This window comes from Hyla sarda, chromosome 7, assembly GCF_029499605.1.
Source record: "Hyla sarda isolate aHylSar1 chromosome 7, aHylSar1.hap1, whole genome shotgun sequence".
NCBI lineage: Eukaryota > Metazoa > Chordata > Amphibia > Anura > Hylidae > Hyla > Hyla sarda.
Window position 1 is genome coordinate 214,734,602 of NC_079195.1, and position 14,407 is coordinate 214,749,008.

At 45.0% G+C, this 14,407-nt stretch overlaps 1 protein-coding gene across 3 annotated transcripts in view; it reads left to right on the plus strand.

Annotated features, from left to right (window-relative positions):
• The window catches only part of ADGRL4 (adhesion G protein-coupled receptor L4), a 190,076-nt gene that overhangs the window by 94,877 nt on the left and 80,792 nt on the right, over positions 1–14,407 (plus strand). For all 3 annotated transcript variants that reach the window (XM_056532609.1, XM_056532607.1, XM_056532608.1), the window contains 3 exons: positions 248–427; positions 525–708; positions 4,373–4,486. In XM_056532609.1, coding sequence (XP_056388584.1) covers positions 248–427; positions 525–708; positions 4,373–4,486 — 478 coding nt within the window. The remainder of the gene's footprint in view (positions 1–247; positions 428–524; positions 709–4,372; positions 4,487–14,407) is intronic.

A 14,407-nucleotide genomic window follows, 5' to 3' on the forward strand; every position in this document is an offset into this window, starting at 1 on the left:
TTGTAGTTTTGCAACATCTGGAGATCTGCAGGTTGTAGACCACTGTCCTATACTTTACATTGCACGGATCCCTCAACATACGATGGTTTCAACAAACGATGGTCCATTTGGAACGGATTACCATCGCATGTTGAGGGACCACTGTATAAAGAAAATTGCGACAAGTCACAGTAAAAAAAACCAGTGTAATATCCTTCATACATACGTAGCGCTCTCGCTCGCTCTTATATCTCCATCTCTAATTTAGGTCAACACCATCAAAGAGCCAATAGCTATTCTAAAGGAAATTCAGAGAAGTACGACAAGAGAGCTCCTGCCCGTGGATGTGATTTCCTACATTGAAGTGCTCGCCGCTTCCTCTCCACTGCTAAGCACTTTAAATAAGACAGCGCCAAACAAAGAGACTCTCACTAACACCACCATTACCGTAAGTGATTCAGGCTTTACATTCTTTTTTAAAGAGTGAATGCTAAATGGCAGCGTGCGCTGTGATAAGGTCTTTATTTCTTTATTCCGATCGGCAGACTCTTGTTAACACCGTGAACAACTTGGTTGAAAAGGATAAAATTACAGTTTGGAAGAAGTTAAAAGAAGAGAACAGGAGAAACAGTATAACCAAACTCCTGCACACCACCGAGCGGCTGGCGCTAGATATGTCACAGAACTTCCAGAAAACAACCCAGCTCGATGTAGATGCCAGTGATATGGGTGAGGGACAGGCTTTTTTTCGCATTCCATCTATCTATCTATCTATCTATCTCATACCTATCTATCTAACAAAAAGGAGCTCTTCTCCCTATTTTATCCCATATCTATCTGATTTCCCTTTCATCTATCTCATATCTATCTATCTCATATCTATCTATCTATCTATCTATCTATCTCATATCTATCTATCTATCTTATATCTATCTCATATCTATCTATCTATCTCATATCTATCTATTTATCTATCTCATATCTATCTATCTATCTCATATCTATCTATCTACTATCTCATTCCTATCTATTTATCTATCTCATATCTATCTATCTATCTATCTCATATCTATCTATTTATCTATCTCATATCTATCTATCTATCTCATATCTATCTATCTACTATCTCATTCCTATCTATTTATCCATCTCATATCTATATATCTATCTCAAATCTATCTATCTCGTATCTATCTCACATCTATCTATGTCATATCTATCTATCAATCAATCTCACATCTATCTATCTATCTATCTATCTATCTCGTATCTATCTCAAATCTATCTATCTCCTATCTATCTATCTATCTATCTTTCTAGCTATCTGTCTATCTATTTATCTATCTATCTCATATCTATCTATCTCTCTATCTACTATCTCATATTTATCTATATATCTATCTCATATCTATCTATCTCATATCTATCTCACATCTATCTATGTCATATCTATCTATCAATCTCAAATCTATTTATCTCCTATCTATCTATCTGTCTATCTATTTATCTATCTATCTCATATCTATCTATCTATCTATCTCTCTATCTACTATCTCATATTTATCTATTTATCTATCTCATATCTATCGATTTATCTATCTGTCTTGTATCTATCTCCCATCTATCTATCTCATATCTATCTATTAATCTCACATCTATCTATTTCTCTATCTATCTCGTATCTATCTCACATCTATCTATCTATCTCATATCTATCTATCTCATATCTATTTATCTCATATGTATCTATCTATCTATCTATGTATCTATCTATTTATCTATCTATCTATCTATCTATCTCATATCTATCTATCTATCTATCTATCTATCTCATATCTATCTATCTATCTATCTATCTCATATCTATCTATCTATCTATGTATGTATCTATCTATCTATCTATCTATTTATCTATCTATCTCATATCTATCTCATATCTATCTATCTCATATCTATCTCACATCTATCCACCTTTTCTTCCTCTCCACATATCAATACATATATAAGTACATATAAAGTCACCATTTCCTCGCTATCATTCCTTATAATGTGAGAATTTATGCCCAGACCTCATCACCTCAACAACCCAGCAATAAAAGGTAGTAGAAAAAAGACCATGAAATCGCTTACACATCATAAATAAAGTATTTCCAAACTAAGGTGCCTCCAGCTGTTGCAAAAGTACAACCCCCATGCTGGGAGTTGTACTTTTGCAACAGCTGGAGGCACCCTGGTTGGGAAACACTGGCCTATAGGGTGATGGAAAAAAATAGGTGCAGGCCCAATGATCAAGCCAAATGGAATTATTATGGAATAATTCTGGATACCCCCCTACCCCCTTCATCTCCTGCTATAAAAGGGGGTCTGAATTAACATGCATCCCCTCCCCCTGCCCCTTAGAATTCCTTATAGAGAACACAAGTGGTCAGCACCAGGTAACCACTTTACAGGCCCACATTGTATTTGACCACACGGGGGTCATTTTATCAATGCAAGCGCTGTTACCCTGCCCCACCGAGGCCTCCTGGGGCTTCTATTAGTCTCCTTTTTCTGCCATCCGCTCCAATAATATCCTTCTCCAGTACTGGGGTCATTGTAAGGCTTCATGTGCGGAGAACAGAAAGCGACATAGAAATAATTTGCTTTGCCAAGTCCCGGTTTGGGGACTTATCAAGTGATTCTAGAAATACACTCCGTTGGAACGTGAGGCAGATATTTCCAATGACTACGATTTTATATTGCCTGGTAATGCGTAGAAATAATACGGCTATATAACGGCTCATCAAGGTAATAGCAAATCTGTGCCCAATACGGGGAAAAGTCGACTTCTTTGTTTTGCTTCGGTATTTATCACCATAACTACAGATTGGCTCCTAATCTCCGGTTATGGGTGAGCAGAGGTTAGCAAAGGGTTATCCCATCGGTTAGGAGCGTACCATGAAAGGTTACCATGGCAACGTACAAAAACATGGTGGACTCTGCCAGGGCTTAAGCTGCACTCAAAGCCTTAACGCTCTCTCTCTCTCTCTCTGCAATTTTCTGCAATCAATGTTCCTCTCACTTTAATTTCGTACCTGGGCCGGTGGAGAGATCCTGTAGAATGTGAAAGAAATAAAGTAAGATCTAAAAATGAAAAAAAAAAAAAAACATTTTAAGTTGAGCATAAAAATACAGAAGGGTTTGGGGGGGGGGGGGGGGGAAACAGATTTTTATATATTATCCACGGTAAGGTGACTTTAGTAATTAAAGGGGTATTCCAGGAAAAACTTTTTTCTTTATATCAACTGGCTTCAGAAAGTTAAACAAATTTGTAAATTACTTTTCCCAAAAAAATCTGAATCCTTTCAATAATTATCAGCTGCTGAAGTTGAGTTGTTGTTTTCTGTCTGGCAACAGTGCTCTCTGCTGACATCTCTGCTTGTCTCGGGAACTGCACAGAGTAGAAGAGGTTTGCTATGGGGATTTGCTTCTACTCTGGACAGTTCCCGAGACAGGTGTCATCAGAGAGCACTTAGACAGAAAAGAACAACTCAACTTCAGAAGCTCATAAGTACTGAAAGGATGAAGATTTTTTAATAGAAGTAATTTATAAATCTGTTTAGCTTTCTGGAGCCAGTTGATATATTAAAAAAAAAAAGGTTTTCCCTGGATAACCCCTTTAAGTGTCAGATAGTAATGGACATGCTTACCAAGGATCTGTGCTTGTGTTGGTGGTAAATGGCCATGTCCTGTGTCCCCCATCATGCTGCTGGCTTGTTTTTGACAACTGGCTACTTCCTATATCTGTGCCCACCCTTCAACTACAATCCCCAGGATCCCTTGTTTTTGATGGGTGGTGACTTATCTCCTTCCCACACATCAGCCACCCCACCCATTGCAGCACAGCTAGGCTCCCTTCCATGTTGTGCTGTGCTTGAAACTACAATTCACTGCATCGCCATGGAAAATGATCTACCTCCCACTCAGCGGTGGCTCCACACATTGAAGCACAGACATGCTCCCTTTCAACACCTGACAAGTGATGCATTGTCTCGGGCCGCACTATAACCTTTTTTAAAGCACAAGGCCTCAGCATAACAACATGTAAAAAAAAATAAAAATAGTGTTATGGTCTGAAAACTTCCCGAATGCATTGCACTTTATAAATTCAGTTTTATTACTTTTGAATAACATGATGATTGTTTCCGCCACACAATAATACATATAAGCTTGCTTTATTATAATATATTGTTTATACAAAGCGTTCTCTTTGTCTTCCAAGAATTCTAAACATTTACTGCCTGAAGACTGTTCCCTCTTGTACCTATTTTGAGAGCTGTATATATTTACCATAATTATTTCCATCAAACGCCGCACGTGGCATTAACGCGTAATTCCTCCACTGTCTTTGCAGCTCTCAAACTGTTTACCTTTGACTCTAACCACATGAAGCACATTCACCCGCACGCTCTTATGGAAGGAGATTACATCAAGATTTCTCCAAAGAAGAAAGCAGCTACGTCTAATGGTAAGAAACGAACTGATGTCTTTTATTTTTTGTATTGTGTAGGATGGGAAAGGTTAGAACAATTTTCTGTAGGTTTTTAGCGGGTTAAACAAGGCTTTGGATATTCCATTTGCAATGAAAAGGCTAATGATCTAAATATTTGTATGCAAATTGAAGCCGGCGCAGAAATAAGGGGCACATTAACGGGCCGTAATTAAAGGGGAAAACGTCATTAATACATATAATTGTTTATTATGCTAGTTTGTACTGAATATTCTAATGTAATTAAACTTCACGTTTCTTCATTAGAAATCATGCGAGCAGAATTCGGATGGCTGTCCCTGCTCTTAATTATAATGCGCCATAACTTCTTATAGGTGGTAGATTAATAACTTAAAGGCCATATGCGTGTGGTAATTTATATAGTGACTAGGGCTGCACGATTTGGGAAAAATGTGCGATTGCGATTATAGAGGTAAATGCTGCGAGTTCGATATGTGAACAAATTGTGAAATCCCCCGATTACATGTCCAATCTCCCCCATTTTATGTCCAATCCCCCCCATTTCATTTCTATCTCCCAAATTCACAACTATTGAGTACATGATCCCCCCCCATTACATGTCTATCCCCATTTCACATTCTCCCATGTCACACATACACAACCCATTTCACATCCCACAATTTCATGTCAATCCCCCAATGTTGCATTCTCCCATGTAAATTTTCCCACCTTGTCGAATCTCCCTCTGTCACATCTCCCACCTTGTCGCCTTCCCCCACCTTGTCACTTATTCCCCTTATCACATCTCTCCCATATCTCATCTCCCCCCCATGTCACATGTTCCATTTGTCACATCTTCCCCCATGTCACATCTCCCCATGTCACATCTCCCCCATGTCACATCTCCCCATATCACATCTCCCCTATGTCCCATACCCCATGTCACATCTCCCCCATGTCATATCCCCCCATGTCACATCTCCCGCCATGTCACATCTTCCCCAATGTCACATCCCCCCCATCACATCATCCCCCATGTCACATCTCCCCATGTCACATCCCCCATGTCACATCTCCCCATATCACATCTCCCCCATGTCCCATCCCCCATGTCACATCTCCTCCATGTCACATCCCCCCATGTCACATCTCCCGCCATGTCACATCTTCCCCAATGTCACATCCCCCCATCACATCATCCCCCATGTCACATCTCCCCCATGTCACATCTTCCCCCATGTCACATTTTCCCCATGTCACATCTCCCCCCCCATGTCATATCCCCCATGTCACATCTCCCCCATGTCACATCCCCCCCATGTCTCATCTCCCCCCCCATGTCACATCTTCCCCAATGTCACATCCCCCCGTCACATCCCCCCCGTCACAACTCCCCCCATGTCAGATCCCCCCCTGTCACATCCCCCTGTCACATCCCCCATGTCACATCCCCCCTGTCACATCTCCCCCGTCACATCTTCCCCCATATCACATCCACCATGTCAGATCCCCCATGTCACATCCCCCCTGTCACATCTCCTCCCCATGTCACATCCGCCTGTCACATCTCCCCATCACATCTCCCCCATGTCACATCTCCCCAGATTTCACATCGCCCCCATGTCACATCTCCCCCCATGTCACATCTCCCCCCATGTCACATCTCCCCCCATGTCACATCTCCCCCATGTCACATCTCCCCCCATGTCCCATAGCAGTAGGTCCCGGGACCGGAGGAGCGGTGGTCATAGCATCCAAGCTGAAGTCTAGCTGGTAACTCCGCGATGCTCCACTCCCCCGTTCCTGTGGGCGCGCGCACGGGACGTAAGTAATGTCCCTGCGTGCGCTACCTCACGGCGGGCCTTGTGTCCCGAAAAGATCTTTTGCCCTGCCTGGCGAACTATGGCCGCGTGCCCACAGAAGTTGCACGGCGTGCCACCAGAGAATGCCCCCTTGTATTTAAAAAAAATAAAACTTTTGACATGTTACACACACATGTCAAAAGTTTTTATTGCATCCGGTCTCCTTCCTGAGACCTGCTGCAATCACTTGTAATAAGCCAGGGAAGTTTGTGCCAACGTGGTGCTCACCCCCCGGATGTCAATCAAATCTGGCCTTTTTTGCTATAGAACGCTATGCTGTGAAATGGTTGGATCTGCTGGCCAGGTAGTGGAGCGCGAAACCCACTGCGATCAAAACTTTTGAGATATCCAGGCAACATGTCTTTTTTTTTTTAAAGATAGTATAACTTTAACTGTAGTTTCCTTAACAGAAGTCCCTGCTCCAGTCATTCGTCCTCTGAGTGCTGGATACCAGCAAACTAAATCTTTGCTTCAGTTAAAGTTTACCTGTCGTTAGCAAAAACTTTTTATATGATGTAGATAATACCATAATAAATACACTGCTCAAAAAAATAAAGGTCACTGACACTTCTGTGAGATCACACTGTCCACTCAATTTCACATGCTGTTGTACAAATGGAACAGACAACAGGTGGAAATTATAGGCAATTAGCAAGACTCCCCCAATAAAGGAGTAGTTCTGAAGGTGGTGATGACAGACTACTTCTCAGTTCCTATGCTTCCTGGCTGATGTTTTGGTCACTTTTGAATGCTGGGGGTGCTTTCACTCTAGTGGTAGCATGAGACGGAGTCTACAACCCACACAAGTGGCTCAGGTAGTGAAGCTCATCCAGGATGGCACATCAATGCGAGCTGTGGCAAGAAGGTTCGCTGTGTCTGTCAGCGTAGTGTCCAGAGCATGGAGGCGCTACCAGCAGACAGGCCAGTACATCATGAGATGTAGAAAAGGCCGTAGGAGGGCAACAACCCAGCAGCAGGACCGCTACCTCCGCCTTTGTGCAAGGAACAGGAGGAGCACTGCCAGAGCCCTGCAAAATGACCTCCAGCAGGCCACAAATGTGCATGTGTCCACTCAAATGGTCAGAAACAGACTCCATTAGGGTCGTATGAGGGCCCGACGTCCACAGGTGGGGGTTGTGCTTACAGCCCAACACCGTGCAAGACGTTTGGCATTTGCCAGAGACACCAGGATTGGCAAATTGGCCACTGGCGCTCTGTGCTCTTCACAGATGAAAGCAGGTCCACACTGAGCACATGTGACAGTGGTGACAGAGGCTGGAGACGCTGTGGAGAATGTTCTGCTGCCTACAACATTCTCCAGCATGACCGGTTTGGCGGTGGGTCAGTAATGGTGCGGGGTGGCATTTCTTTGGGGGACGCACAGCCCTCCATGTGTTTTCCAGAGGTAGCCTGACTGCCATTAGGTACTGAGTAGTGTTGCTCGCGAATATTCGCAATTCGAATATTATTCGCGAATATCGCATATTCGCGAATTCGCGAATTTCGCGAATATAGCGCTATATATTCGTAATTACGAATATTCGTTTTTTTTTTTCTTCACAGTGATCACCCCTCTCTGCTTCCAGCTTGTGTGGTGTAAAGAAGGCTGTGATACTACTGTGTGAGACTGGCGCGCGAAAATTCGCATATGCGACAATTCGCATATGCTAATTTTCGCATATGCAAATTTTCGAGTATGCTAATTTTGTATATGCTAATATTCACATATGTTAAGTTGTATGTTGAAACCATTGTATGTTGAGACCATAACTCTATGGAAACCTGGTAATTGGTTCTGAAGCCCCCAAAATGTCATCCAAAAATAGGAAAAGGTGAGGATTAAAGCAAAATAAGTAAATAACTAATATAGATAAAGCAAATCCTTACATATAAAAGTAAGGCTGGGTTCACACTACGTTTTGTCCCATACGGGAGCGCATACGGCAGGGGGGAGCTAAAAGCTCGCGCTCCCGTATGTGACCGTATGCGCTCCCGTATGCCATTCATTTCAATGAGCCGACCGGAGTGAAACATTCGGTCCGGTCGGCTAATTTTTGCGCCGTATGCGCTTTTACAACCGGACCTAAAACCGTGGTTGACCACAGTTTTAGGTCCGGTTGTAAAAGCGCATACGGCGCAAAAATGAGCCGACCGGACCGAACGTTTCACTCCGGTCGGCTCATTGAAATGAATGGCATACGGGAGCGCATACGGTCACATACGGGAGCGCGAGCTTTTAGCTCCCCCCTGCCGTATGCGCTCCCGTATGGGACAAAACGTAGTGTGAACCCAGCCTAAGAAAGATCTGCTGGGAGCTGTAAATCACTGTCTATGTCAGTGTTTCCCAACCAGTGTGCCTCCAGCTGTTGCAAAACTATAACTCCCAGCATGCCCGGACAGCCGTTGGCTGTCCGGGCATGCTGGGAGTTGTAGTTTGGCAACAGCTGGAGGCACCCTGGTTGGGAAACAATGGTTTATGTAGAGGACAGGAGCTTCTTCAGGGTCCTATACAGTACACCCAGTGTCCCAAATGGAACCACCCTTGCTTGGTGTCCAAAGGAGCAGCTAACCCCGGCACCAGTAAGGAGTAGTACAGAAATTGTAGTTCCTCCATGTACTGTAGGGGGCGCTACCAGACAGCCAGTCAGTGCATGCACTTCAGTAATACAGGTGATTTACCAGTAAAATGCCCATTCTGATTGGTCAGTTCCTCCAGTTGTGACACGTTTCACAGATCTGGACTGTCTGTAACATTGTATGTTGAGTCTGGTTTCAAGTTACAATGGTCCAGAAAAGACCATTGTATGTTGAAACTATTGTATGTTGAGGCCATTGTAAGTTGAGGGATCACTGTATGTATGGATTAGAAAAAATTGTACCACAGATGTGGATTTTAAAGTACAATCAACAATATTGAAGAAGCGTTTTCTTGAGAAGGGATTCCCAAAGAAATTATTGTCCACAGCTTTTAATAGAATCAAGATCAAAAAAACAGTCAGATTTTTTGGATACCGGAAATAAAGGTACAGACACAATTTCTAATAAAGACAAAAAAGGAGGAAAATAAATTCAGGTATAATTTTGTTACTGATTTTAACAATGGTGCAATAAAGATTAAAAAAATAATCAGAAAAAAACTGGCCAATAATTCGGGCGGATACGGCTTTAAAATAAATAGTCCCTGAGTTTCCCAATGTTACTTTTAGGCGTGGAAAGAATCTTAAAAATTTACTAGCACCAAGTAGGTTGAGGGAAAATCCGGCATCCAAAGTTGCAGGTGAGTCAGCAGAAAGCGTCTGCACTCCATGCAAAAGAAACCGCTGTTTATGATGGGAAATGATCAAGAGCGCCAGGATAGATAAATCTGAATCATCTCAAACCAAAAAAAGTTTTCAGATTAAAGATCAGGTGGATTGTGGTACACATTACGCAATTTAGCTGTTAAATTGTAGTTGTGGGTTGCAATACGTGGGACGCACCGTACAGACGGTGCAAACACAGATCAAACACTTTTCTATTGTGCATAAAAATAATATAGAGTCTCTTTGTTTAACCCCTTAAGGACTCAGCCCATTTTGGCCTTAAGGACTCAGACAATTACATTTTTACGTTTTCATTTTTTCCTCCTCGCCTTCTAAAAATCATAACTCTTTTATATTTTCATCCACAGACTAGTATGAGGGCTTGTTTTTTGCGTGACCAGTTGTCCTTTGTAATGACATCACTCATTATATCATAAAATGTATGGCGCAACCAAAAAACACTATTTTTGTGGGGAAATTAAAACGAAAAACGCAATTTTGCTAATTTTGGAAGGTTTTGTTTTCACGCCGTACAATTTATGGTAAAAATGACGTGTGTTCTTTATTCTGAGGGTCAATACGATTAAAATGATACCCATTATTACATATTTTTATATTATTGTTGTGCTTAAAAAAAATCACAAACTTTTTAACCAAATTAGTACGTGTTACGCCGAGCGCTCCGGGTCCCCGCTCCTCCCCGGAGCGCTCGCAACATCCTCGCTACGGCAGCGCCCCGGTCAGATCCACTGACCGGGTGCGCTGCGATACCGCCTCCAGCCGGGATGCGATTCGCGATGCGGGTGGCGCCCGCTCGCGATGCGCACCCCGGCTTCCGTACCTGACTCGCTCTCCCTCGGTCCTGTCCCGGCGCGCGCGCTGATTGGCGCAGTGGTTCCAATTAGTGTCTTCACCTGTGCACTCCCTATGTATACCTCACTTCCCCTGCACTCCCTCGCCGGATCTTGTTGCCCTTGTGCCTAGTGAAAGCGATCCCTTGTGTGTTCCTAGCCTGTGTTCCAGACCTCCTGCCGTTGCCCCTGACTACGATCCTTGCTGCCTGCCCCGACCTTCTGCTACGTCCGACCTTGCTTTTGTCTACTCCCTTGTACCGCGCCTATCTTCAGCAGTCAGAGAGGTTGAGCCGTTGCTAGTGGATGCGACCTGGTTACTACCGCCGCAGCAAGACCATCCCGCTTTGCGGCGGGCTCTGGTGAACACCAGTAGTAACTTAGAACCGGTCCACTAGCACGGTCCACGCCAATCTCTCTCTGGCACAGAGGATCCACCTCCTGCCAGCCGGCATCGTGACAGTAGATCCGGCCATGGATCCCGCTGAAGTACCTCTGCCAGTTGTCGCCGACCTCACCACGGTGGTCGCCCAGCAGTCACAACAGATAGCGCAACAAGGCCACCAGCTGTCTCAACTGACCGTGATGCTACAGCAGCTACTACCACAGCTTCAGCAATCATCTCCTCCGCCAGCTCCTGCACCTCCTCCGCAGCGAGTGGCCGCTTCAGGCCTACGACTATCCTTGCCGGATAAATTTGATGGGGACTCTAAGTTTTGCCGTGGCTTTCTTTCACAATGTTCCCTGCACTTGGAGATGATGTCGGACCAGTTTCCTACTGAAAGGTCTAAGGTGGCTTTCGTAGTCAGCCTTCTGTCTGGAAAAGCTCTGTCATGGGCCACACCGCTCTGGGACCGCAATGACCCCGTCACTGCCTCTGTACACTCCTTCTTCTCGGAAATTCGTAGTGTCTTTGAGGAACCTGCCCGAGCCTCTTCTGCTGAGACTGCCCTGCTGAACCTGGTCCAGGGTAATTCTTCCGTTGGCGAGTACGCCATACAATTCCGTACTCTTGCTTCTGAACTATCCTGGAATAATGAGGCCCTCTGCGCGACCTTTAAAAAAGGCCTATCCAGCAACATTTAAGATGTTCTGGCCGCACGAGAAATTCCTGCTAATCTACATGAACTCATTCATCTTGCCACTCGCATTGACATGCGTTTTTCCGAAAGGCGTCAGGAGCTCCGCCAGGATATGGACTTTGTTCGCACGAGGCGTTTTTTCTCCCCGGCTCCTCTCTCCTCTGGTCCTCTGCAATCCGTTCCTGTGCCTCCCGCCGTGGAGGCTATGCAAGTTGACCGGTCTCGCCTGACACCTCAAGAGAGGACACGACGCCGCATGGAGAATCTCTGCCTGTACTGTGCCGGTACCGAACACTTCCTGAAGGATTGTCCTATCCGTCCTCCCCGCCTGGAAAGACGCACGCTGACTCCGCACAAAGGTGAGACAGTCCTTGATGTCAGCTCTGCTTCTCCACGTCTTACTGTGCCTGTGCGGATATCTGCATCTACCTTCTCCTTCTCTACTATGGCCTTCTTGGATTCCGGATCTGCAGGAAACTTTATTTTGGCCTCTCTCATCAACAGGTTCAACATCCCGGTAACCAGTCTCGCCAGACCCCTCTACATCAATTGTGTAAACAATGAAAGATTGGACTGTACCATACGTTACCGCACGGAGCCCCTCCTAATGTGCATCGGACCTCATCATGAAAAAATTGAGTTTTTGGTCCTCCCCAATTGCACTTCCGAAATTCTCCTTGGACTACCGTGACTTCAACGCCATTCCCCAACCCTGGATTGGTCCACAGGGGAGATCAAGAGCTGGGGTACCTCTTGTTTCAAGGACTGCCTTAAACCGGTTCCCAGTACTCCCTGCCGTGACCATGTGGTTCCCCCTGTAACCGGTCTCCCTAAGGCCTATATGGACTATGCTGACGTATTTTGCAAGAAACAAGCTGAGACTCTACCTCCTCACAGGCCTTATGACTGTCCTATTGACCTCCTCCCGGGCACTACTCCACCCCGGGGCAGAATTTATCCTCTGTCCGCCCCAGAGACTCTTGCTATGTCTGAGTACATCCAGGAAAATTTAAAAAAGGGGTTTATCCGCAAATCCTCCTCTCCTGCCGGAGCTGGATTTTTCTTTGTGTCCAAAAAAGATGGCTCCCTACGTCCTTGCATTGACTACCGCGGACTTAATAAAATCACGGTAAAGAACCGATACCCTCTATCTCTTATCTCTGAACTCTTTGATCGCCTCCAAGGTGCCCACATCTTTACCAAACTGGACTTAAGAGGTGCTTATAATCTCATCCGCATCAGGGAGGGGGACGAATGGAAAACGGCATTTAACACTAGAGATGGACACTTTGAGTATCTGGTCATGCCCTTTGGCCTGTGCAACGCCCCTGCCGTCTTCCAAGACTTTGTTAATGAAATTTTTCGTGATCTCTTATATTCCTGTGTTGTTGTGTATCTGGACGATATTCTGATTTTTTCTGCCAACCTAGAAGAACACCGCCAGCATGTCCGCATGGTTCTTCAGAGACTTCGAGACAATCAACTTTATGCCAAAATGGAGAAATGTCTGTTTGAATGTCAATCTCTTCCTTTCCTAGGATACTTGGTCTCTGGCCAGGGACTACAAATGGACCCAGACAAACTCTCTGCCGTCTTAGATTGGCCACGCCCCTCCGGACTCCGTGCTATCCAACGTTTTTTGGGGTTCGCCAATTATTACAGACAATTTATTCCACATTTTTCCACCATTGTGGCTCCTATCGTGGCTTTAACCAAAAAGAATGCCAATCCTAAGTCATGGCCTCCTCAAGCGGAAGACGCCTTTAAACAGCTCAAGTCTGCCTTTTCTTCTGCTCCCGTGCTCTCCAGACCTCACCCATCTAAACCCTTCCTATTGGAGGTTGATGCCTCCTCAGTAGGAGCTGGAGCGGTTCTTCTACAAAAAAATTCTTCTGGGCATGCTGTTACTTGTGGTTTTTTTTCTAGGACCTTCTCTCCGGCGGAGAGGAACTACTCCATCGGGGATCGAGAGCTACTGGCCATTAAATTAGCACTTGAGGAATGGAGGCATCTGCTGGAGGGATCAAAATTTCCAGTTATTATTTACACCGATCACAAGAATCTCTCCTATCTCCAGTCTGCCCAACGGCTGAACCCTCGCCAGGCCAGGTGGTCTCTGTTCTTTGCCCGGTTTAATTTTGAAATTCACTTTCGCCCTGCCGATAAGAACATTAGGGCCGATGCTCTCTCTCGTTCCTCGGATGCCTCGGAAGTAGAGCTCTCTCCGCAACACATCATTCCTCCTGACTGCCTGATCTCCACTTCTCCAGCCTCCATCAGGCAAACTCCTCCAGGGAAGACCTTCGTTTCTCCACGCCAACGCCTCGGAATCCTCAAATGGGGTCACTCCTCCCATCTCGCAGGCCATGCGGGCATCAAGAAATCCTTGCAACTCATCTCTCGTTTCTATTGGTGGCCGACTCTGGAAACGGATGTTGTTGATTTTGTGCGGGCCTGTACTGTCTGTGCCCGGGATAAGACTCCTCGCCAGAAGCCTGCTGGTCTTCTTCATCCTCTGCCTGTCCCCGAACAGCCTTGGTCTCTGATTGGTATGGACTTTATTACAGACTTACCCCCATCCCGTGGCAACACTGTTGTTTGGGTGGTCGTTGATCGATTTGCCAAGATGGCACATTTTATTCCTCTTCCTGGTCTTCCTTCAGCGCCTCAGTTGGCAAAACAATTTTTTGTACACATTTTTCGTCTTCACGGGTTGCCCACGCAGATCGTCTCGGATAGAGGCGTCCAATTCGTGTCAAAATTCTGGAGGGCTCTCTGTAAACAACTCAAGATTAAATTAAACTTTTCTTCTGCTTATCATCCTCAATCCAATGGGCAAGTA